Source organism: Balaenoptera musculus, chromosome 8 (assembly GCF_009873245.2).
Source record: "Balaenoptera musculus isolate JJ_BM4_2016_0621 chromosome 8, mBalMus1.pri.v3, whole genome shotgun sequence".
Taxonomy (NCBI): Eukaryota; Metazoa; Chordata; class Mammalia; order Artiodactyla; family Balaenopteridae; genus Balaenoptera; species Balaenoptera musculus.
Window position 1 is genome coordinate 15,272,622 of NC_045792.1, and position 27,208 is coordinate 15,299,829.

General features: G+C 38.0%; 1 protein-coding gene and 1 non-coding gene across 6 annotated transcripts in view; one reads left to right on the forward strand and one right to left on the reverse strand.

The window, feature by feature from the left end:
- Window positions 1-27,208, reverse strand: part of RNF214 (ring finger protein 214) — a 56,600-nt gene that overhangs the window by 24,084 nt on the left and 5,308 nt on the right. For all 5 annotated transcript variants that reach the window (XR_005020851.1, XM_036859668.1, XM_036859669.1 and 2 more), the window contains 3 exons: window positions 27,017-27,076; window positions 22,320-22,460; window positions 19,328-19,467 (listed from right to left, as the gene is read on the reverse strand). Coding sequence is in view for 4 of the 5 variants with exons in the window: in XM_036859668.1 (XP_036715563.1) it covers window positions 19,328-19,467; window positions 22,320-22,460; window positions 27,017-27,076 (341 nt within the window). In the remaining variant the exon portion in view is untranslated. The remainder of the gene's footprint in view (window positions 1-19,327; window positions 19,468-22,319; window positions 22,461-27,016; window positions 27,077-27,208) is intronic.
- LOC118900286 lies at window positions 892-1,029 on the forward strand. The gene has a single exon (XR_005021070.1). It is a non-coding gene; the product is annotated as a small nucleolar RNA SNORA8 (small nucleolar RNA).

Sequence of the window (27,208 nt, forward strand, 5' to 3'; positions counted from 1 at the left end):
TTCACATGCCGCAACTAAGGAGCCCGCATGCCGCAACTAAGGAGCCGGCAAGCTGCAACTAAGGAGCCCGTGAGCCGCAACTAAGGAGCCCACGTGCTGTAACGAAGGAGCTGGCGAGCAGCAACTAAGGAGCCTGCCTGCCACAACTAAGACCTGGCACAACCAAATAAATGAATTAAAAAAAAATAGTTATTAGGAAAATGCAAATTAAAACCACAACGAGATACTACTAAACGCTTATTAGAATGGCTAAAACTAAAAAGACTGATAACACCAAGTACTGGTGAGGATATGGAGTAACCAGAACACTTATGCATTGCTGGTGGGAATGCCAAATAGTAAAGCAACTTTGGAAAACAGTTTGCCAGTTTCTTATGTTAAGCAAACATATGGTCCAGCAATTCCACTCCTAAGTACTTACTCAAGAGAAAAGAAAGCATGTCCTCATGAAGACTTGTACTTGAATATTCAGAGCAGCTTTATTTATAACAGACAAAAAATGGAAACAACTCAAATGTCCATCAACTAGTAAATAAACTTGGTATAACCTTATAAGTAAATGCTACTCAGCAATAAAGAGGAATTAAATTACTGATACCTGCAACAACATAGATAAACTGCAAAAGCTTTATCTTAAATAAGAAACAGACAGAAAAGGCTATATATTCTATGATTCTATTTACATGAAGTTCTAGAAAAGGCAAAAACTACACTGAGAGAAAGCAGACCAGTGGTTGCCAATGGCTCAGGATAGAGGAGGCAATTGATTCCAAAGAGTCATAGAAGAAGCTTTCTGGAGTAATGGAAATATTTTATACCATGATTGTGGTGGTAGTTATACAACAGTATATATTTGTCAAAATTCATCATTTTAAAATGGGTGAATTTTATTGCACTGTGTGGTATCTGCATTCAGCAGTTTTTTCTGCTGGGAGTTCAAAGGACAATGTTAATATAAATTCAGTATCTGGTATCATTGTTTTTCTTGGCTTTGTACATGTTAAACCTGGTATTTTTACTGATACAGTATTCCTATAGTTTCTCATACTGTTCAGTTTGACATACTCTTCAATAGGAACTGATGCCTCTCTTTTTCTAGAGTGTCTAAAATTCAGAACCAGGCTGATCCATCTCCTCTGACCCTAAACGTGGTCCTAAAATAAACTGCTTGCGAAAACTGGATCCCAAAGATTACATGTGGGGAATTTTTGAAGTGTGTCCATATTTCATTAGAGAGCAAAGAAGCCCAACTGAAAGAATTGTGGGAAGACTGACTGACATGATAACTGTGGATTGGGCAAAAATTCTTGAAAGGGCTATCTTGAAGAGTATGACCCAAACACTAGGTTATGGAATAACCTAGAGACTAAAGGTTAATGCTCTGTAAGTTGAGAACCGGTGTTCTATATAATAGACAAATTGCTTATCAAAGAGTTTTTAAATTTTAAGTAGAAAATATAAACAGGGCTTTAAAAATTGGTAAGAAAGTGAGTCAACAGTGCCCAAAGTAGAGCCCCAGTAACTGGGTCATTGTGAGCTGCTAGGAGAGTGGCCCGTGGGGAGGGGCCGATCACCTTCCTATGACCTGGATGCTCTTCTCTCCAGATCCCAGACCTGGCTTCAAGCACCATCCACCTGCCCAAGAACCTGCCCTGGTCTACTCTGTAACTCCTTTAAAATTGTGTGCTCAGCTTCCCTTAGTGAGCCTAGCGATGAGAGGGAAAAAATGAATTCTTTCTCTGGGAGAATCAGGGAGACATGGATAATAATAGGCACTAAAAATCTTTATGGAATGGGAGACTGAGGACATAACTATAGCAGAAAGGTCAGTGACAGTTGACAAGTGACAAGGAAATATTTAGTTAGGGGAAACGAAATCACTGCCTTCTATACCAGGGCAGGGTTTATCTGCTTCATCTGTTCCTAAAGCAGCATGTTAATTCTGGGGGAGGATCATAAGAAATACTTGTAGACAAAAGTTTAAAAACATGTAACAAAGCAAGAGTAAAAAGAAGATAAATCTGGTGTGACTTTTCATTTACTGTTAGCAGAGTTAAGAGAATGATCACATTTAAGTATTGTGTGGACTAGAAATTTACCCTGACATCATGCACTGACATTTTTTTGGTCATTTTAACATAGCTTACTTATGTAGAACAATTTTGGCAGTATATCTTCAGTCACAGATAAGACTGTAGGTGGTGAGATCGTAGACGAGCAGTTACCTAAATTTAGTGTTGACATTTTTGATGTTTTTCACTTACTGGATTTTTATTAATATGCTGAATAGTTTATCTACTTGACCAGTCATTACATTAAAAAGTTGTTCTTTTGGGTTTCATTGCCTTGATGTTTGAGTGTAATCTAACATTTTCATAAAGTGTTTATTTTGCATGACCTTAACAAATGTTTTAACCAATTAAAAAAGAAAGCAGGGGCTTCCCTGGTGGCGCAGTGGTTGAGAGTCTGCCTCCCAATGCAGGGGACACGGGTTCGAGCCCTGGTCTGGGAAGATCCCACATGCCGCGGAGCGACTAGGCCCGTGAGCCACAATTGCTGAGCCTGCGCGTCTGGAGCCCGTGCTCCGCAACAAGAGAGGCCGCGATAGCGAGAGGCCCGCGCACCGCGATGAAGAGTGGCCCCCACTTGCCACAACTAGAGAAAGCCCTCGCACAGAAATGAAGACCCAACGCAGCCATAAATAATAAATAAATAAATAAATAAATAAATAAGAAAGAAAGAAAGAAAGAAAGAAAGAAAATCTACCACCTTAAGGGATTCAAGGGCATGACTTCCCGTCTGACAGTCCAAGAGCTTTTAAAAAAAAAAAAAAAAAGAAAGCAGGATGTTGTTGACATTGTATGTTGAAATGTTAACATTTTAGTACTTATAGTGTTTATCACTCTGCAGTATTGTGTAATTAGTAATTATTTCAGGGGCGATACTTTGTTCCTTTTCACATGAGTAGATGCAGTATAATATCACTGTATACTGTATCACTGTATTCTTTAGATTTAGAAAACAATAAAAAAGTTGCATGCTAAAAAAAAAACAAAAAAAAACAAAAAAAACCCCACTAAGGTGTTTGGCAGTGGGTGGAATCAGAAAATGTGAAATTTCTCAAAAACTTATTGACTTAAATAATTTTGCCTATGTTACACATTAAAAAAAAAAAAAAACTTTACCCTTTTTCTTTTCTTTTCTTTTTTTCCTTTTTTGGCTGTACCACATGGCATGTGGGATCTTAGTTCCCTGACCAGGGATTGAACCCACGGCCCCTGCAGTGGAAGCATGGAGTCTTAACCACTGGACCACCAGGGAAGTCCCCAAACTTTACACTTTTTGTAGGAAAAAAACCGGTGTATTTTACATAAAGTATATCTCCTTAAAACTGAATTTAAAATAAGAATTTACAACCTCCCCTTCAAGGCCACTGCTCCACTTCCTATATTCATCATCTCTGTCATTCCAGCCATCTCATTGTCACTACTCCTCTTCTCCCTCTAACAATCAACAAATCTCAGCAATCCTACCTCAGAATACCCCTCCTTTCTCTTTCTCTGCCACTGAGATCAGGCCCTCATTTTATCTTGTTACAACTGTCTTCCTGGGCTTCCCTAGTGGCGCAGTGGTTGAGAGTCTGCCTGCCAATGCAGGGGACACGGGTTCGAGCCCTGGTCTGGGAGGATCCCACATGCCGCGGAGCGACTAGGCCCGTGAGCCACAACTACTGAGCCTGCGCGTCTGGAGCCCGTGCTCCGCAACAAGAGAGGCCGTGATAGTGAGAGGCCCGCGCACCGCGATGAAGAGTGGCCCCCGCTTGCCACAACTAGAGAAAGCCCTCGCACAGAAACGAAGACCCAACACAGCCATAAATAAATAAATAAATAAATAAAATAAAATAAAAAAAACTGTCTTCCTGACATAAGTTTATCTGCACTTTAGCACATCTAACGCAATGCAGCCAAAGTCGTCCTTCTAAAAATTAAATCTGGAGAGTTTCCAGTTCCACTAAAGGCAGAGTTGCTCCTAATAGACCAACCATTTCTACAGATAAAGAACTATAGATTCTACACAAAATGTTAAAAAACACCTATCTAAAGATACTAAAGAACAAACAAAAACCAGGAGAAGATCTGACAATTGGAAGACGTGAATACCACTATTGTTTCCTGTTTTTTTAATGGCTATTCATCATTCATCTAAGGGCAAACCCCAGATAGCTCTGTGCTGATGACTAAAACTGAAATAGAAGCCTTGCAGCCTTACCAGCTCAAGAGCCAAAGGACAAAATTGGGAGCTACCATAACAGCTAGAAAATGAGGGAGAAATCCCCAAAAGATAAAAGCCACAAATGGGGAACCCCCAATTCTGCATATAAATCTATTTAAATCTCTGGATGATCCCTGAACCACGCATGCACAGAAGAGACTCCAAGGAACTCATCTACAGATAAATGAACTCAACAGAGACCACAGCTGCTGCCCACCAAACATGTATGTATGATGTTTAAGCCCAACCAAGGAAATAGCCTGACAAAACAAATTTAAAAAAACAAACAAACCACAAGATTTAATGGAGGAATACAACAGAATCCAGAGTCTCTACAATGTATTATTCACAATATCCAGGATTCAACCCAAAATTTCCAATGTACAAAGAAACAGGAAAACCAGGGTCTGCAAACTATGGTCTGTAGATCAAACCCAGGCTGCTATCTCTTTTTGTAAATAAAGTTTTATTGGAACACAGCCATGCTCATTTTGCTTACTTATTGTCTATGGTTGCTTTCATGCTACAACAGCAGAGTTGAGTAGTTGTGACAGAGACTATGTGGTCTGCAAAGCCTCAAATATTTACTATATGGCAGTTAATCCCTTCCCTCCATCCTGAGCCACTGGCAACTGATCTGCTTTCTCTCACTATAGTTTTGTCTCTTCTAGAACTTCATGTAAATAGAATCAAACAGTGCATACCTTTTGCATCTAGTTTCTTATTTAGAATAATGCTTTTGATTCTGACTCCTGGAAGAAAAAAGGCAATCGATAGAAAGGACTCCAAAGAGACCAAGATGTTGGAATTAGCAGGTAAAGATTTAAGGCATCTATTTTAACTATGCAAAAGAACATAAAGGAAAAAATATGCTCACAAGGAGTGAACAGATAAGAACTCTTCACGGAGAAATAGAAACAATAAAAAAGACTAAACTGAAATGAAAGAACTGAAAAATACAATACTGGAAATATAAAATTCAATGCATGGGCTTAATAGACTGGAAATGACATAATAAAAAGTAAACTTGAAGATACATCAATAGATATTATCCAATATGCTGAACAGAGTAAAAAAGAATTGGAAAGAAATGAAAGAGCCTCCATGAGCTATAGGACAATGTCAAAAGTTCTAACACATGTGAAAGTGGAGTCCCAGAAGGAAAGGAGGGAATGGGACGGGAAAAATATTTGAAAATTATGTCAAAATTTCAGAAATTTGGTGAAATACGTAACTTTACAGAATAAGCAGCTGAGAAAACCCCAAACAGGTAAAACAGGAAGAAAGCCACACCTGGGAAAATCAAAGTCAAACTGCTGAAAACCAAGGATAGAAAATATTGAAAGAAACCATAGGGAAAAAATGACACAATACACAGAGAGAAACAATTGTCACTGACTTCTCATCAGAAACAATAGGAGACAGTTTATATTAGAAGGATAATATAATATTTATATTATATTATCTTCAACTGAGTAAACAAATTGTTGGATAGTCACACAATGGACCACTACTCAGCATTAAAAAGGAATGAATACCGATATCTATTTTAAAAATTAATTCAATAATTAATAACCTTCCAAAACAGAAAATACCAGGCCTAGATGGGTTCACTAGTGAATTCTACCATACATTTAAGGAAGAAATTATACCAATTCTCTACAATCTTTTAGAAGACAGAAGCAGAGGAAATACTTCCTAATTCAGTCTATGAGGCCAGCACTTACCCTAATACCATAACCAGACAAAAACAAAAGAAGAAAAAACTACAGACCAATATCTTTCATGAACACAGATGCAAAAATCCTCAACAAAATATTAGCAAATCAATACAAAAAAGTATAAAAAGAATCATGACCAAGTGGGATTTACCCCAGGTATGCAAGGCTAGTTCAACATTCAAAAATGAATTAAGGGCTTCCCTGGTGGCGCAGTGGTTGAGAATCTGCCTGCCAATGCAGGGGACACGGGTTCGAGCCCTGGTCTGGGAAGATCCCACATGCCGCAGAGCGACTAGGCCCGTGAGCCACAATTACTGAGCCTGCGCGTCTGGAGCCTGTGCTCTGCAACAAGAGAGGCCGCGATAGTGAGAGGCCCGCGCATCGCGATGAAGAGTGGCTCCCGCTTGCCGCAACTGGAGAAAGCCCTCTCACAGAAACGAAGACCCAACACAGCCATAAATAAATAAATTAATTAATTAATTTTAAAAAAAATGAATTAATATTATCCATCACATCAAAAGACTAAAAAAGAAAAATCAAGTGATCATGTCAATAGATGTAGAAAAAGCATTTGACAAAATCCATCATCTATTAATGGTAAAAACTCTCAGTAAACTAGGAATAGAGGGAAACTTTCTCAACATGGTAGACATCTACAAAAAAATCTACAGTTAACATCATACTCAAGAGTGAGAAACTTGAAGCTCTCCCAAGATCAGGTACAAGGTAAAGATGTCCCCTCTCACCACCCCTTTTCAACATCATACTGGAAGTCCTTGAAAATGTAACAAAGCAAGAAAAAGAAATAAAAGGTATACAGACTGAAAAGGAAGACATAAAACTGTCTTTGTTTGCAAATGACATGATCATCCACGTATAAAATTGGAAAGAATAGACAAAAAAACCCTCCTTGAACTAATAAGTGGTTAAAGCAAGGTTGCAAGACACAAGGTTAATATACAAAGGTCAACTGCTTTCCTAAATGCTAACAACGAACAAGTAGAATTTGGGACTTCCCTGGCGGTCCAGTAGTTAAGACTCTGTGCATTTCCAATGCAGGGGATGTGGGTTCAATCCCTGGTCAGGGAACTAAGATCCCACATGCCACGTGGTGTGGCCAAAAAAAAAAAAAAAAAGAATAAGTGGAATTTGAAATTAAAAACACAATTATAATTTACACTACATACACTTAGGTATAAATCTAACAAAATATGTACAAGATCTGTATGAGGAAAAGTACAAAACTCTGATGAACAAAATCAAAGAAGAACTAAATAAATGGAAAGATATTCCATGTTCATGGACAGGAAGACTCAACACTGTCAAGATGTCAGTTCTTCCCAACTTGATCTATAGAGTCAATGCAATCCCAATCAAAACCCAGCAAGTTATTCTATGGATATCAACAAATTGATTCTAACGTTTATAAGAAGAGGCAAAGGATCTAGAATAAGCAACACAATATTGAAGGAGAAGAACAAAAGTGGAAGACTGATGCTACTTGACTTCCAGACTTACTATAAAGCTATACAATCAAGACAGCGTGGTATTTGTGAAAGAACAGGCAAATAGATCAATGGAACAGAACAGAGAGCCTAGAAATAGAACTCCATAAACATAGTCAACTGATCTTTAACAAAGAAGCGAAGATAATAAAATGGAGCAAAGAGTCTCTTCAACAAATGGTGCTAGAACTGGACATCCACGTGCAAAAAAAAAAAAATGGATCTAAACACAGACCTTACACCTTTCACAAAAATTAACTGAAAATGGATCATGGACCTAAATGTAAAATGCAAAACTATAAAACTCCTAGAAGATAACATAGGAGAAAACCTAAATGAATGATATAACACCAAAGACATGATCCATGAAAGAAATACTTTATAAATTAGACTTCATTAAAATTAAAAACTTCTGGGCTTCCCTGGTGGCGCAGTGGTTGAGAATCTGCCTGCCAATGCAGGCAACACGGGTTCTAAGCCCTCGTCTGGGAAGATCCCACATGCCGCGGAGCAACTAGGCCCGTGAGCCACAATTACTGAGCCTGCGCGTCTGGAGCCTGTGCTCCGCAACAAGAGAGACCGCGACAGTGAGAGGCCGGCGCACCGCGATGAAGAGTGGCCCCCGCTTGCCGCAACTAGAGAAAAGCCCTCGTACAGAAACGAAGACCTAACACAGCCATAAATAAATAAATAAATAAATAATTTAAAAAAAAAAAAAAAAAAAAAATTAAAAACTTCTGGTAATTCCCTAGCAGTTCAGCGATTAGGATCCCACGCTTCCACTGCCAAGGGCCTGGGTTCAATCCCTGGTCAGGGAACTAAGATCCACAAGCCATGCAGTGAGGCCAAATAAATAAATAAATAAAATTAAAAACTTCTGCTCCGCGAAAGACAGCATCAAGAAAATCAGAAGACAAGCCACAGACTGGGAGAAAATATTTGCAAAAGACACATCTGACAAAGGAATGTTATCCAAAGGATACAAAGAGCTCTTAAAATTCAACAATAAAACAAACAATAAGGAAGTTCCCTGGTGTCCTAGTGGTTGGGATTCCAGGCTTTCACTGCCATGGCCCGGGTTCAATCCCTGGTCGGGCAATTGAGATCCTGGAGGCCACACAGTGCAGCCAAAAAAATAAGAATAAAATAAAATTAAAAATATCATCTCTCAGTTAAAAAAAAAAAAAGATTTAAAAAATGGGCCAAAGACTTTAACAGACACCTCATCAAAAAAGATATACAGATGGCAAATGAGGATATGAAAAGATGCTCCACATCATTTGTCATCAGGGAAATGCAAATTAAAACAATGAGATACCACTACATACCTATTAAAATTACCAAAATCCAGAACACTGACAACAACAAATGCTGGCGAGGATGTGGAGCAACAGGAACTCTCATTTATTTCTGTTGGGAATGCAAAGTAGTACAGCCACTCTGGAAGACAGTTTGCCAGTTTCTTACAAAACTAAACATACTCTTACCATATGATCCAGCCATCACACTTCTTGGTATCTACCTAAAGGAGTTGAAAACTTATATCCATACAAAAATTTGCACTTGGATATTTATAGCAGCTTTATTCAAACTGCCAAAACTTGGAAGCAACCAAGATATCCTTCAAAGATGAATAAATAAAAAACTGTTGTACATTCAAACAATGGAATATTATTCAATGCTAAAAAGAAATGAGTTATCAAGCCATGAAAAGACATGGAGAAACCTCAAATGCATATTACTAAGTGAAAGAAGCCAATCTGAAAGGCTACATATTGTATGATTCAACTATATAGCACTCTGGAAGAAGCAAAACTATGGAGACAATAAAAAGATCAGTTGGGGAGTGGGGGATAAATAGGCAGAGCACCAAGGATGGGCAGTGAAAAATATTCTGTATAACGATAAATATATGTCATTATACATTTGTCCAAATCATAAAGTATATAACACCAAGAGTGAACCCTAAGGTAAACTATGTACTTTGAGTGATTATGATGTGTCAGTGTAGGTTCACCTTTGGTAAAAAATGTACCACTCTAGTGAGTGACGTTGATAAAGGGACGGCTATGCATGTGTGTGGGCAGGGGGCATATGGGAAATCTCTGTACCTCCCTCTCAATTTTGTTGTAAACTTCAAACTGCACTAAAAAAATTAAGTCTTTAAAAAAAAAGCAATGAACTATTGATATAGTTCACATTCATCACATCATAGATGAATCTCAAAAATGTAAGTGAAAGAAAGACACGAATGTCTAGAAAAGATAAGTGTAATCTACAGTGACAGAAAGCAGATCAGTGTTTACCTGGGAGTGGTGGGGAGGAAGCACAGTGATTAAGAAGGAATACAGGGAAGATTTTAGGGTAATGGGTATGTGCTACACCTTGACTGTGTTAGTGTTTACACGTGTGATTAATTTGTCAAAACTCATCAAACTGCAACTTAAAATAAGTGCATTTTATTGCATGTAAATTATACCTAAAATTTTTTGATTTTTAAAAAAAATCTGAAGGATAATTCTAAGTTTCAACAATTAAAACTATGAAAATTTCCCAAATACTTTATCCAAGAAAATTACAACTCTTTCTAATATAGCATAATCAACAGGCATGTAGTTTGTCTTTATGATGCATGTTGCCAGTGAATTAAATAGATGTGTATTCTGGGTGGAAAAGGCCAAATTAAAATGGAATTCTAAAGAATAGTCAATGAATTAATATTCAATTCACACAGTAAAAGAGTAGACCTAAATCTAATCATATCAATAATCATATTAAATACAAATACACTAAAAGCCTCTTATTAAAAGTAAGTTTCTCAGAATAGATCAAAAAGAAAGACCCAATTATATGTTGTCTACAAAACATATAAAAATGTAGATAGGTTGAAGGTAAAAGATGGCAAAATATATACTGTGTAAAGAGTAAGCATATATAACTGCAATATCTATATTAATATTACATAAAATAAACATTAAGAGTATGAACAAAATAAAGAGAGACATTTCATAATGATAAAATGTCAATGTCAATGATGAAGATAATTCATCAAGGATACATAACAATCATAACTGTATATGTATCTAACAGCACAGCTTCAAAATATAAGAAACAAAAATTGACAGAATTAAAAAGAAAGAAAAAAAAATCTATAATCACAGAGATTTTAACATCGCCCCCTCAGCAACTGATATAACTAAATTTTTAAAATAAAAAAAATACAGAACACTGTTCCTCAATAAACGTAGACATAAAAATCCTTCAAAAATATTAGCAAGTCAAATCCAGCAATATATAAACAATAACATATCTTGCCCAAGTTGGGTGTAATCACAAGAATGGAGAATTGGTTTAACATTTGAAAATAAATCAACATAATTCACTATATTAACAGAATAAAGGAGAAAAAGCATTTGATAATTTTAACAGATGCAGAAAAACCATTTGACAAAATTAAGCATCCAATCATATTAAGAACTCTCAGAAAATCTGTTGTTTTTGTAGAAAATGATAAGCTGCTTCTTAAATATATATATGTAAGTGCAAACAACCTAGAATATCCAAAGCAATCTTGAACAAAAAGAAGACTTTGGGACTTCCCTGGTGGTGCAGTGGTTAAGAATCCGCTGGCCAATGCAGGGGACACGGGTTCAATCCCTGGTCCGGAAAGATCCCACATGCCACGGAGCAACTAAGCCCGTGCACCACAACTACTGAGCCTGCGTGCCACAACTACTGAAGCCCTTGCGCCTAGAGCCCGTGGTCCACAACAACAGAAGCCACTGCAATGAGAAGCCTGCATACCACAAGAAAGACTGGCCCCCGCTCGCCGCAACCAGAGAAAGCCCGTACACAGCAATGAAGACCCAACGCAGCCAAAAATACATAAATTAATTATTTTTTTTAAAAAGTTAAGAAAAAAAAAAGCAGAAGACTTTGCATAATCTGACTTCATGACTTACTATAAAGCTATAATAATTACAACACTGTGATTTGGCATAAAGATAGGCAAATATATCAATGCAATAGATTGGTACTGTACCCAGAATAAACCCACTATTTACACAAATGAGTCATACTGTCATTTGGCTTTTGGCGAAGGTGTCAAGCAACCCAGTGGGGAAAGGAAAGTCTTTTCAACAAATGGTGCCAGAACAACTGGATATCCACATGGGAAAAAATTAACTTCAACCCCTACTTCTCACCATACACAAAAATTAATCTGAGATGGATCAGAGACATAAATATTAAAGCTAAAATGATAAAGCTTCCATAAGAAAACAGAGGAGAACATCTTTGCTACTTCAGGGGAGGCAGAGGTTTCTTAGGACAGAGAATGCAATACCTATAAATGGAAACTTGATAAATTAGACATCACTGAAAGTAAATTTTCCGTTCACCAAAAGATGCAATTTTAAAATGAAAAGATAAGTCAGAGACTGGAAGAAAATTTTCACGGAACATGTAACTGACAAAAGACTTATATTTGGTATATATAAAGAGCATCTACTATACAATCATAAAAAGCCAAAACCTCAACCCCTGCAAAAAAGGTGTGTGTGGGGGGGAATATTTGACAGGACACTTCACAAAAACAGGTAAATGAATGACCACTAAGCACATGGAAAAAGTGATCAACATCATTAGTCATTAGGGAAATGCAAATTAAAACCACAATGAAATACTACTGCACAACCACTTGAATGGCAAGGATATGAAGCAACCAGAACTCTCAAACATTGTAGGTAGAGTACAAAAAGGTATATCCACTTTGGAAATATGTTTGGCCTTTTCTTATAAAACTAAACATATACCTACCCTACAACCCAGCAATTCTATTCCTAGGAATTTACCCAAGAGAAATAAAAGTATATGATCACACAAAGACTTGCACTTGAATATTCACAGCTTTATTCATAATAGTCAAAAATCTGGAAACTGCTACCTACCATCAACAGGAAGATGGATAAACTGTGGTATATTAACAAGAGGAATACTACTCAAGAATAAAAAAGACAGCATGAAAAAATACCAAAAACATTATGCTGAATGAAAGAAGTCTTACACAAAAGAGTACATGTTGTATGATTTCATTTATGTGACATTCTAGAACCTACAGAATTAGTCTTCGATGAAAAAAGTCAGAACAGTGGTTACCTTTGGGAGTGTAGGGACAGGGAATGACAGGGAAGGTACATGAGGAATTATCTGGTTTAATGATAGTATTCTCTATATCTTGATGGGCTTTGAATTACAAGGGTATATACATTTGTCAAAACTCACTGAATGGTACAACTTAATATTTATATATTTAACTACATATACAATTCATTACCACAAAAAAGAAAACACAAATAATATTAAAGTCTAATTAATGATATACATGTTTACAAGTTTATAGGTGAATTTACTGATGACTACATCTTACTGTAATATGCATAAAAAATAAGATGGACTGATGAATAGATAGAGGGAAAGATACTGTTAAAACAAATTTAATAGAACGTTAATTGCTGAATCTAGGTGGTGAGTGTTAGTGTACAATACTTGCAGTTTCTCTCAATGTCTGAAAATTTTCATAATAAAATATTGGGGGAAAAATCAATCCAATAACCTAATTCCCCTACCTAAAAATCCCTATTGGTAAAAAAAAAAAAAAAAAAAATCCCTATTGGTTACATTCAATAATTACCAATAGCGGGACTTCCCTGGTGGTGCAGTGATTAAGAATCCGCCTGCCAATGCAGGGAACACAGGTTCGAGCCCTGGTCCGGGAAGATCCCACATGCTGCGGAGCAACTAAGCCCGTGCGCCACAACTACTGAGCCCATGTGCCACAACTACTGAAGCCTGCATGCCTACAGTCTGTGCTCCACAACAAGAGCAGCCACCACAATGAGAAGCCTGCACACCGCAATGAAGAGTAGTCCCCGCTCGCCGCATCTAGAGAAAGCCCACGCGCAGCAACAAAGACCCAGCGCAGCCAAAAAATTAATTAATTAATTAATTAATTAATTTTTTAAAAAATTACCAATAGCCTTTATTCAGACCTGGTTCTCATTTCCTACTCTATAGTTTCTGACGCTGTTAACCACCTTCTCCCTTTGAAACCCTATACTATTTTAAACTGCTTCCTTTTCCTTCTCTGATTATTCTTTTTGCCTTCTCTTCCTCTTTCTACTCCCAAACTGCAGGTGTACCTCAAAGTTCAGAACTGAGCCCTACTCTATACTTTTTCCCACAGAAAATTCACTCCTATCATTTTAACTATCACCTATATGCAACTCCAAATGAAGACATAGCATCTCTTCTGTATTCAAGTCTCCCATTTTTAATTGCCTACTAAGTATTTTAACTTGCATGTCCTGTATCATCAAAAGTATTACTTTATCCTCGAAATTTAGAACTGGTATTCTACTTCCCAATTACTGTCCATGGCGGCACAGAGTTACCCAGGGTCAAAACAATGAAGTTATTTTTGACTTCTCCCTCTGTCCTAATCCTTAAAATAATCCGACACCAATCCCTCCTAAATCCATTTCTCCCTTTTCATTCAACCACCATTAGTCTTATAATAATTCTTATAAACTCACTTTATCCTAAGAGCTTACTGGTTGATGTCCCAGCCTCTGTCTCTCCTCATAATTCATCCTGCATACTTCTAAAACACCTCCAATTATGTTTATATAACTTCTATGATTTCCCATATCTAAAAGAAACTATTACATGCTGAGCAGAAAAAGTTAAACAAGATGTGTTACTTGCCGTGGTAGCAAATCTCCAAAAATGGAGTCCTCCCAATGAACCAGGCCTCCTCCTCGTAGTCCCCTCCCACACTGAATCTGGGCTGGCCCTGTCACTCATCTTAACCAACAGAATGCCACAGTAGTAGCACTGTACTGGTCCCAAGTCTACGCCTTAAGAAAGCCTGGAAACTTCCACTTTTGTACTCTTGGGAGCCCTGAGCCACCAAGTAAGAAATCTGGCTCCTTAGCTGGAAAGACCACCTGGAGAGGAAAAAGTCCTGAGACAGCATAGAGAGATAGAGTGAAAAGGCCTAGACATCCCAGAGCCCCACCGGAACTCAGCTTTCCAGGTGTCCCTGCCAAGGCAGAAATATGAATGAAGCTATCTTGGACATTCCAGCCCCACTTGCCACATAACGGCAGCTACAGGAAGGACTCCAAAGGACACTAGAAGAACCATCCATCTGAGACTCAATCAACCCAAAGAATTGAGAGAAATAATAAAATATTGTTGCTGTTTTAAGACACTAAGTTTTACAGTGTTTTTTTGACAGCAATAGATAATCGAAATACCTGCCCTCAAGAAGCTGACTATATAATGTGGGAAACGTTCCAGTAAACACAAAAGACCATCAGAGGTCAGTGTTATGACAGAAGCATACACACCATGCTAGGTGAATACGGAGGAGGGTCATCTAAATTAAATGGTCAGGGTGTGTGAAGGGGAGGATAAGGGGAGTATCTGGGAAAGCTTCCTAGAGCAGTTGATACAGGCTGAGTTTTAAGTGAGTTCAGGATACAACATGTAGTAGTTAGGTATAAACTAGCATGGTGGTCTGGCGGAGTGGTAAAAGATATAGCTAGGGACATAAACAGGGACTAGATAATTGAGGGCCTCTTATATTAAACTAAAGAGTTTAAACTTTACCCTAGGAACTATGAAGGACTTTAAGCAGGGAAATGACATTATCAGATCCGTATTCTTCGACAGATTTCTTCGACAGATTTGTACTAGACCAATGAAAATGGAGGAGACTGGAGGCAAAGAACGTTTAGTAGCCTGCCTCAGAATCTAGGAGAACTGATAGAAACCTGAACTAAGAGTGGCAGAGTGAATGGAGAGAAAGGGACAATTAATATTAAGAATCTACAGGACTTGGTAAAGCAGAGAGGGGCTAAGAGAGGAATTCAGAATGACTTGGTTATTCGGCTTAGTCACTGGAGGAGAGTGTGGTGTCACTTATGCAGAAGTGGGAAAAGCAAGAGGGAACAGGATTCACACACAGGTAGTTTAGACTCAGATACAAGGACAGGAAGAAAAGATGGATGTATCTGCTGATCGGAAGCTGAAGGAAGGTTTACTCGATGGCCCCTATTTTTTCAGTGAAATAAAAGGTAAGATCATATGCTAAGACTAAGGAGAGAAATGGTGGAGACAGAAAGTTTAGAAAGAGAGGTAATAGTTAGGGACAGCCCTCAGAGGAAGAGCGAGCCCTGAGGATCCGGGTGTTTTTGAAAGTCAAATTTATTCTGGCCTCAAGACACACAGCTGTGTGATCTCCTGCAGCTGTGTGATCTCCTTATTAGAAAACCCCATTATTTCCCCAATTTTCCAATCCCTCAGCAGCCCAAGTATAAGAAGAATAGAGATGTCGGGGGGGCTGACTTGGCCCAGGACTGGAGTACTATGGAAAAATGAAAGGAAAGGAACAAGCCTCAGCAGAATTGATGGTAATGGTAAGGGAGAAATTCAAGTAATGGACCACGAGTCTAGTCTGGCTAGGGAAAGAAATGCTTCCAGGGAGCTGGAGGACTGGGAGAAAATGGAATGAAGTCAAAAAACAAGAAAGAGGACTTGATGTCAAAGAGTACATTTACTGGGAATGAGACAGAAAGCTGGAAGGACTGAAGGCTGTGGTCAAAATACAGGATGCTGCAGCAGTCTGGCTCACTGCTTTGCACCTAAGAAATACTCACTAGATTTACTGATTGCCAGACAAGCTATTAGGACTTCAAAGCATGCCAGTTAAATAAACTAGCATTTGGTGAGAAATTTCCAAAAAGAATCCTCTTGCGCCCTGTCAATTTCAATATAGCATAAACTCTTATATTACATCCAAAGTAATTCTTCCAACATTAACTCCCTTGATCTGCTATTTACCTATCACTCTATCACAAGTTCATCAGGCAAGCTCAGAGCATTTTAAAAAAGAAGATCCTTGCTTGATATTGCAGTTTCTCTGCTACTGGTCCCAACTTACCTCTGTGAATCAACTGATGATGTCTCTTAAAGCACAAGATCACCATCTTTATTCAAGAAGAACCCCATTTGCTATTATTCTCGATGAGTCACTATTAAAGGCAGGGAGCTTAAAAAGAAGTTCAGCCCTAGAAGAGAACTAGCTTGGAAGCTTCACCTTTCTAATACCAGCAATAATCTTGAAGGATGCAAGCTGGAAACTAGAAAGTGTCCCCACAAAGGCAAGACAATGTCCATTATAAAGCAGCCAAGTGTCAAGGAGAAAAAAAATCAAATACATGACTAAACTGAATATTTGGTCTTTTTTTTTTTGGTCAGTTTATGGTGTCTTCTTTAAAAATTATAATTACATTAAAAAACAGTGATTACCTTCAAACAGTAGAAAGCACTTAGCAAATTTCTATTACGTAAATTCATCTTTATATAATATCAACGTGAAATTCTCTTAATTTCCTATCCAGTAATTCAACAAATACTTGTCCAATAATTATCAGATATATAGCACTGAGCTAAGCGTAAAAGAACACAAAAGAGTAAAAAAAAATTTTTAAATACATATGAAGAGGGAGAGTCCAGTCTTTATTCTCAAGAGGCTTACAAGATCAATGGCCAGCCAAGACATACACAGGTAGAAAAAAATGTAGAGTACAGTATAATACAAAAATAAGCTAAATCAGCAGAGAGCTGTATAGATGTTCTGAGGAGGGAGAGATTAGTTCAGGAAGAACTGGATAAGGAAGATTTTACAAAGGAGGTAGAATTTAACTTGAAACTTGTAAAGTGGATAACTGAATAAGACATCTTATTTAAAAACCCCAGTATTTCCCCAATTTTCCAAGCCAGAAATATGGGCATTTCTATAACTCTCCCCTGTCCACCTATTAGTGCTACCCCTAACACCTTACAAATGGATTCACATCTCTCCTCCCCACTGCAGCACTTCAGTTTTGGCCACCATTATTCTAACACAGGCTCTGAAAGATAAGTCTCCTAACTGGTCCTCTACACTACTCCAATCTATTCTCCAACTGGCATCATCATCTATCTAAACTGCAAATCTCTATTTACAGTTGCCAAGATATGGAAGCAACCTAAGTGTCCAACAACAGATGAATGGATAAAACAGATGTGGTAATACATACACACACACACACACACACACACACACACACACACACACAATGGAATACTACTCAGCCATAAAAAAGAATGGAATTTTGCCATTTGCAACAACATGGATGGACCTGGAGGGCATTATGCTAAGTGAAATAAATCAGATAGAAAAACACAAATACTGTATGTCATCACTTATTATGTGGAATCTAAAAAGTGAAAAGAATGAATGAATGTAACAAAACAGAAACAGACTCACAGATATGGAGAACAAACAGGTGGCTGCCAGTGGGGAGATGGGGGGAGGGGCAAGACAGGGGTAGGGGACTAAGAAGTACAAACTACTGTGTATAAAATAAATAAGCTGTAAGGATATAGTGTACAGCACAGGGAATACAGCCAATATTTTATAATAACTTTAAATATAATCCATAAGCGTTTTAAATCACTACGTTGTACATCTGAAACTAATATATTATAAATCAACCATACTTCAATTAAAAATTTTTTAACTGAAAATAAATAAAGTGCAAATCTCATCCTTTGATTCCCCACCCCCTCCTTAAAACTCTCCAGTCTCTCACTATCAGGGAAAATCTCAAACTCCTTACACGGGATCTGAGCCTCTGTGATCAGGCTTCTGCTTCCTCCACTAGCCTCATTCCTCTCTACCTCAGGTCTCAGTTGCTAATCTCTCTCGTCTGTAGGTCCCCTGCCTGCAATGTCTTTTTCCCTATTCGTTGCCTGGCTAATTTCTCCCTATATCTACCCCAACCCCTGCAACTTTTTCTTTGAAAATTTCAAAACAACAGAAAAGTTAACAGAATAGTCCAGTGAACACATGCCCTTCATCTGGATTCACCAGCTGTTAACACTTTTTGTCACATTTACTTTACTTCCCCCTCTGAACCACCTGAAAGTTATAGACATCATGACACTTAACCCCTAAAACTTCAGCAAGTATCTATTAAGAACCTTCTACATAATCATACGCAAAATATTTACCATTGATACAATAAATTTTCCCAATTATTCCAAAATGTCCTTTCTTATTTATCATCTTTCCTCATTTGCTGAATCATTTTCCAAGTATCCTGCTACTTTTCACTTAGCTCTCTGACACATTAGCAAGCCAAGATTTTCTTGATAAATAAAAATGCATTTTAGTAGAATTTAAATAAAATCACAATATTCACAACTATTTTGACTTCCAAACAGGTCACATTAAGAAACTTAGAAAATTGAAACTATGACCAAATTCTATGCCCACCTCAGCCTTGCTGCAGTACCCTGAAAAGGACACAGATACATTAAATAGCCTTCCAAACAGCTTGCAATGTTACTGTTTGAAATTTGGTTTTGGTGCTGAATTTAACATAATCAAAGTAGCCTCATAGCCTAAACTGTAAAACATCAGATAAGGCAAGTGAAATAGGTGTTCGATATATATCAAAATCTTGATCTTACTTGGGACCAAACAATGAGCTGCTGTTATTTCAATGTATTAATGAATCCCTGAAACACTTTTTATTAAATTTAACATAGGGTGCTAAAAAAGCTAAAATCACTAAAGGATTTTAATTTGTACACTTGTTTTTCAAATAAAAATTAGACTGAAGGAAAAGAAAGTAGAAACACAAACAGAACCGGCCTGTTATGTACAAACACACACATAAACACAGGGTTTTTATTCTTAACAGCATCATTTACCTTCTGCCCTTCTCACAAAGCTTCTCAATTTCAGCTTTCAGATCCTGCTCCTTCTGCAAAAACTCCTTCTTTTCTTTCTCTATCTTCTTCTTTGTTTCTTCTCGCTTTATTGTTACGTCCTGGATAGCCTTTAATATCTCCTAAGTTCCGCACAATTATAGTCACACACAAATAAAGAAGGAAATGAATTAGTTCTTTCGGTCTGAAGGTTACTTTCAACTATCTCAAATTAACATATTGACTTTAGTGATTTCAAATTGAATTGAAGGACTCTGGTTGATGAGTAGTCCCAAAAGCAGTCAAAAAAGTCCCAAAAGGGAGTAAGTTATAATAAAGCAGATTTCAATTCAACAGGAGAAAAGAATTTCGAACAATCACAACAGTTCAAAAATGGAATTTACTGCCTTGTGAAGCAATAAGCTCTCCATTACTGGTGCTCAAATAAAGGCTGAATGAACACCTGTCAAGACTGCTGAGAAAGGCATTCTTGCACAGGGTGGGAGTTTGCTACTTCCAACAAATATGGTCTTGTTTTGTTTTGTTATGGCTCTACTTTATTATGTGTAGGGGTTATCTTTGTTCTTTTTAAATTATTTAACTATATACATATATATTTATAATAGGAAGTCAAACAAAAAGTAAAAGTTAAGTCACCCCTAATTCACACCAATTCTACCCATAAAGCAATCAATGTGTTAAGCGTTTTGTTCTATGCTTTCACATCTTTCTCCATTCTTACACAAATACATGTGTACTTACGTACGTGTTTGCTTTTTTGTTTTCTTTGTAATGAGGTGATTTTATATACACTATTCTGCATCTTGCTTTTGTTCACTTGACATGAGCATACTATCGATAAAACTAAAAAATAGCTGTATAACACGACATGACACGTATATAACGAATTTAGTCAACCATTCTCTGTTAAGAGTCCATCCTGTTAAGGTTGATTTCAGTTTTCTTGTAACTACAAATAATACTACAATAAACATTCTGTATGCCTATATTTTCATATAAAAGCTTTTATTTCTGTAGAATAGACTCCTAACAATGAGACTGCTAAGTCAAGGTATATATACACTTTAAAATTTTAAGTGACAATTCCTAATATCTTTTTCTTCAGACTTTATTTATTTATATACTTATTTACTTGTTTATTTATTTATTTAACTTTTTGGCACGCTGCACGGCACGTGGGATTCTTGGTTCCCCGACCAGGAATTGAACCTGCACCCCCTGCATTGGAAGCTTGGAGTCTTAACCACTGGACCACCAGGTAAGTCCCCCTAATATCTTTTCTGAAAAGGTCATAACAATTCACACTCCTACCAATGTCTAAAAAGAGTTCATTTTTCCTTACCTTTGACAACTTATTTCATTTTTCCCAATCTCTTGGGAAAGAGGGAGGAATGGTATCTAGTAATTTTAATGAGCATTTCACTACCTCCTATTCTTTTACTGTTTTTATTGTCTGTCTCCTCCAACTAGAATAAGCATTCAATGAAGGCAGAGACTATGTTTCGTTCACCACTAAATCTTCAGAGCGTACATCAGGAATTCAAAAAATATTTGCTATACAAATGGATCGACACTAGTAAGGCTGAATTTACTTTCATACATTTATTACCCATTTGCTTTTCCTCTTCTGTGAATTACTGTTTGTAACTGTTATGGGCAAAATAATAAGCCCTTCCCCACAAAAATGCCCATGTTCTACTCCTTGGAACCTATGTTACCTTCCATAACAAAAGAGATAGGGAGACAATCCTGGATTATCAGCGTGGGCCCAATCTAACCACAAATGGGTCTTTAAAAGCAGAGACACTTTCCCAGTTGTGATCAGAGGAAGATGTGATTAGGGAAGAACAGTTACAGAAATGCAACGTTGCTGACTTTGAAGATGGAGACGGGGGCCACAGGTTAAGGAATGCAAACAGCCTCTAGAAGCCAGAAATGCAGGGAAATGTATTCTCCCCTAGAGTCCCCAGAAAGGAATGCAGCCCTCCTAATACCTTGATTTTAGCCCAGTGACACCCATGTTGGACTTCTGACCTACAGAACTGTAAGATAATAAATTTGTGTTGTTTTAAGCTCTAAATTCATGACAATTTGTTACAGCAGCAATGGGAAACTATTACAGTAGAAAACTATTACAATAGGAGAGTAATACAGTAATGTTTCCTGGTTTTTCTCTAGATTTTTGGCTTTTACCATGAATTTGTAGGAATCTCAAAATGTCATCTTAAACCCTTCATCAGATGTGCTATAAATACTTTCTCTCAGTCTAATATTGATCTTTTGACTGTTTTCTATATCATTTGCCATGCCAAAAATTTAAATTATATATAATTAATTTTTTAAAATCTTCTAGGTTTTCTGCCTGGGTTAAAATGACCTCTTGCAACTTAAGGTATATAAATATTCTTCTAAATTTTCTTCTGATTTAAAATTTTTTTCCAGCTTTTATATGTATATATATATATATTTTTTTTTTAAACATCTTTATTGAAGTATAATTGCCTTACAATGGTGTGTTAGCTTCTGCTTTATAACAAAGTTAATCAGTTATACATATACAATATGTTCCCATATCTCTTCCCTCTTGCATCTCCCTCCCTCCCACCCTCCCCATCCCACCCCTCTAGGTGGTCACAAAGCACCGAGCTGATCTCCCTGTGCTATGCGGCTGCTTTTTAATTTACTTAGAATTGTATTTTTAAATATAGTGTGAGACAGGAGTCTAATCAAATGACTTTCCAGGTAGGCAGTCAAACAAATATATTAAATAAATAATCCTTTCCTCTCTGAACCAAAATAGGAGTGAGAGTTTGGACAAGATGCCCTCGAAGGTTCTTGTTTATCCTTAAAATTCTATGATAACCATTAAAAAGTTAAATACTGCTTTTTTATTTCTATTAATTTGAAAAAAAAATTAAAGTCTGATTAGGGACTATAGCTTTACTTATTGCCAATTTTAATATAAGCAGAATACCTGGTGATTCTTCATTTCTTCTTCTCTCCTTTGCTGAAGTTGCTTTAATTGCACTTGGAGCTGATTCTCCACTTGCCTCTGCTTGTCCAGGACCTCCTGGTAACGCTCCTTCAACAGGGTTCTCTCTGTCATCATTTTATCCTATTGGTAACAACAGATGAGAAGTTTAATTCGCCAATTTCATTGCAAGAAACATTCACCATGTCCCTGTTCAAAGCACCATGCAGGGTGCTATGGCTGCAGTGTCCAATGCTGTAGCTAAATTAATTAGAATAAAAAATGTAAACATCCAGCTCCTCAGTCACCTTACCACATTCCAAGCGCTCAGTAGCTACATGTGAGTAGTGGCTACTATACTGGACAGCACAGATACAGAACACTTCCATCGTTAAAGGAAATTCTATTGTACAAGATGCGCTAAGATGGAGGATGGCAACCTATGGCCTGTGGGCCAAATCCAGCCATCACCTGTTTTTGTTTTTTAATTTTATTTATTTATTTTATTTTTGGCTGCATTGGGTCTTCATTGCTGCGCACGGGCTTTCTCTAAGTTGTGGCGAGCGGGGGCTACTCTTCATTGCAGCACGGGGGCTTCTCATTGCGGTGTCTTCTCTTGTCGCAGAGCACAGGTTCTAGGCGCACGGGCTTCAGTAGCTGTGGCACGCAGGCTCAGTAGTTGTGGTGCAAGGGCTGAGCTGCTCCGCAGCATGTGGGAGCTTCCCGGACCAGGGCTTGATCCCGTGTCCCCTGCATTGGCAGGCAGATTCTTAACCACTGCGCCACCAGGGAAGTCCCATCGTCTATTTTTATAAGTAAATGTTTTATAGGAACACAGCCATACCCGACAGCTGGCTGGCTGCTTTCACACTACAACAGTAGAGTGGAGGGGTTACAAAAGAGCACATATAGCCCACAAAGCCTAAGATATCTACTAACTGACCGTTTATAGGCTAATTTCCCTGCAGTAGGGAATAAGAGAAATAAGGTATTTTATCTATTAAGAGGAAGAAGAACGAGAAAAAACAAAGAACAGGTCAACTACTCAAAATGCATCCAGAAACTGGACTCCTTACTGGTCATTAGCACTACAAATTGGCAGATCCACCAAAGAGTTCTGAGGCACTTGGTATTCAGATTGGTCAAATCGGCAAGCTCTCATATAAACAGGGAGCAGAAAAGTAAAGCTTCTGGGACTTCCCTGGTGGTCCAGTGGGTAAGACTCCACACTCCCAATGCAGGGGGCCTGGGTTCGATCCCTGGTTGGGGAACTAGATCCCGCATGCATGCTGCAACTAAAGCTCTCGCATGCCGCAACGAAGACCCAGCACAGCCAATAAATAAATAAATCAATAAAAGAGGTGAAGTTTCTAAGGGTCACAGTTCAGCTCTGCCTCCCCCACATTAATAAATCAAGAAAAGTAATGAATACTTTTCAAAGGAACACTAAAACTTAGAGGGTCAATTTAAAACACATTTGGTATAAGGTAACCGGTGTAAAATTTAAACAGAGCATTAAACTGAATTTGTTCATTAGACGATAACTACTTTCAAAGAAAAGAAAGGTTTTAGAAGTGAATGGGGGAAAACTTATCACACTATGATAATAAAAAAATAAGCTCTCAAGATGGGACTTTAGCTTTGGGAGAAGCTAGTCCTTAGTCCATGTACTGAAATGTGACTAACGCTCACTAAACAGATGACACCTTAGCATCATAACTTTAAAGGGATTCTGAACCTGAGGTCTATGGACAGGTGTGTATAAAATTTTTTGAGATGAGAATTCAAAGTTTTCAAAAGATTCTGAAAGAGGACCTTAACCCAAGAAAAGTTAAAGGTTAAGAACCAACTGATGAAAACTAGTAGATTAGAGGATTCTTTTCTTCTCTCTCTACTTCCTTATGGTACCTCTCTGTCCATAATACATCTTTATAACAACACAGGATGGAGAAAAAACTCTAGTCTTCAGGGGAAGAAGTCTCAAGGTACATACTATTAGTACATACAAATGGATGGCTTAAAGGCATACAGTAAATTACTTTATACAATTCTCATCTTAATAAGCCAAAGGGTTACACATTGTTACTTTGTTTCATTGATGGTGAATTGGTCCTGAGAGCCAGGAGTCACAATTTCAAATGTAGGCAGTGGGCAATTACTGTAAATGCATGAAAAGGGTAGCAAATAAAACAGGAGCAAAGTTCCCTGTATTGCCACTAAGCTTAATACCTGCCTAGTCCCAATGCCTTTTGAAAAGCATGTGGAGAGCTCATTTACAACTAAGAATGTTAACCATCTGTCATGCAATGCAAATGAAATACCATGTTCTACTGTTGTCAACTTACTATGGTGTTTTGTATTTTGGTTGTGTATTAAAATATAATCATATTGTGTTTTAAAAATAATAATAATAGGGACTTCCCTGGTGGCACAGTGGTTAAGACTCCACGCTCCCAATGCAGGGGGCCCAGTTCGATCCCTGGTCGGGGAACTAGATCCCACGTGCATGCTGCAACTGAGAGTTCGCATGCCACAACTAAGGAGCCCTGGAGCCACAACGAAGGAGCCCACCTGCCGCAACTAAGACCTGGCGCAACCAAATTAAATAAATAAATAAATATTTTAAAAGTAATAATAATAAAAGAAATTACAGCATGTGGCCACACCACCACCCGAAAGAATACTGCCAAACAAAACACAACCCTGGGCCTCTTTTGGCCTAATGGCTTGTCAGTTTCCACCCGTTTCAGACTGATGCTAAAGCTTATCTATAACCTCTTAGTTGGCCCCTTCAATTGCTATATGGTCAACGAAACCCCGCCTTACAACTGTGGGGACCAAATAAACACTCCATGTAAAGTGCTTAGAATAAGTGCTTAAGAAAAGGCGACTTCTCCTCCTTCCCCTGGAGGTTCTCTCCTAGCCTGGTTCTCACCCAGCACATCGCCATCAGGTCTCTCATCTCTAGGATCTTTTTACTTGCCTGTTATAAATAACTCCTGAGTTGCTACTCTCTATTTAAAAGTTTTCATGTGGTTAATGTACTCCAATAACTTACTTCTTTCCATCTGCCCCTCAATTTCTTCAACTTGCACCAAATATCCACTTTCTTACCTGGCTTTCCTCTTTATTTCCACTCAATTAACATATCTTACCCTAAAGACCTCTTCTTGAACTTAGGGTGCCTTTTCTAGCGTTATCCTTCCTCTTGAAAAATGGACATTCAGATATCCACACACTTACAGGGTGGAAGTTTTGCCACAAAATGCCAGGGAAAGATCAAGGGGACCACTTTAACAAATATAAATGTGAAGTTCTCTAAGTTTTAAAAACCAATTACCTGGGCTTCCCTGGTGGCGCAGTGGTTGAGAATCTGCCTGCCAATGCGGGGGACATGGGTTTGAGCCCTGGTCTGGGAAGATCCCACATGCCGCAGAGCAACTAGGCCCGTGAGCCACAGCTACTGAGCCTGCGCGTCTGGAGCTTGTGCTCCGCAACAAGAGAGGCCGCAACAGTGAGAGGCCCGCGCACCGTGATGAAGAGTGGCCCCCACTCGCTGCAACTAGAGAAAGCCCTTGCACAGAAGACCCAACACAGCCAAAAATAAAATAAATAAATAAATATTTTTTTAAAAAATTACCTATTTTTAAGTAAAAAATAGATTTAAAAAGTGATGCTAAAAAAAAAAAAAAAACCCAATTACCTAGGCATAAAATAGGAAGATACAACTAAACAATACATGAGAAAAAGACCTGATGGAGTATAAGTGAAAGCTCAACAGTGCGACGAGATGGCCAAAATAAGCTGATGTCAGCTTAGGAAATGGTGTCTAGAATGAGAGAGAGCACAAGAGTTCCACTGTATTGTGAAGTAATTATACTGTATGTGCATTACTACATTTAGCTCTCAGGATCACAGTTTAAAAGAAACATTGAGAAGATGTAACATGTCTAGGTGAAAAAGTAACCAGGTTGAAGAAAAGACTGAAAAATAGGGGCTTCCCTGGTGGCGCAGTGGTTGAGAATCTGCCTGCCAATGCAGGGGACACGGGTTCGAGCCCTGGTCTGGGAAGATCCCACATGCCGCGGAGCAACTAGGCCCGTGAGCCACAGCTACTGAGCTTGCGCGTCTGGAGCCTGTGCTCCGCAACAAGAGGCCCACGCACCGCGATGAAGAGTGGCCCCTGCTTGCCACAACTAGAGAAAGCCCTTGCACAGAAACGAAGACCCAACACAGCCAAAAATAAATAAAATTAAAAAAAAAAAAAGACTGAAAAATATATCATATGAAGTAAAGAAGAATGTTAAAAAAACATCTGGGGATGTTTCACCTGGAAAGGTTCAGACTTGAAGGATAAGAGGAAAAAGCATTTAAAAAGACATTTTGAATATATTTTGGGCTAACAAGTAAAGGGATTTAGATTTACTCTAGCTCAAGAGAGAACTATAACAAGAAGTTTCAGTGGTTCTGTTCTCACCTCATAATAAGATCTAACAATAAGAGCTATTTTCAAAATGCAATATGCTGCTTCATGAGTAGTAAGCTTCCCACCTCTGGAGGTGATCAAGTAGAAGTTAGCTGACCATCTGTCAGGGATTTTATAAAGGAGATTCCTGTACCTTTTCCAACTGAGATGATGTGACTCTAGATCTTCTGCATTAATGATTTCATACATGAACAACTGCAGTTTAACTACTTACCAGATTCTTTTCAATATCTTGATCTGTGTTTACCTCTGAATCAGCCGTCTTAAAGTCAGTCTATAAAGAAAGAAACAATTATATTCAGAACTGTTCAGAGACATTCTAAAAGGCAGAATTGCTCTCGTCCTTTCACCGAGAAATCTGCCACAAGGAACTGAGAAGTTAACTTTTTGCTCCTTCCCCTTATCA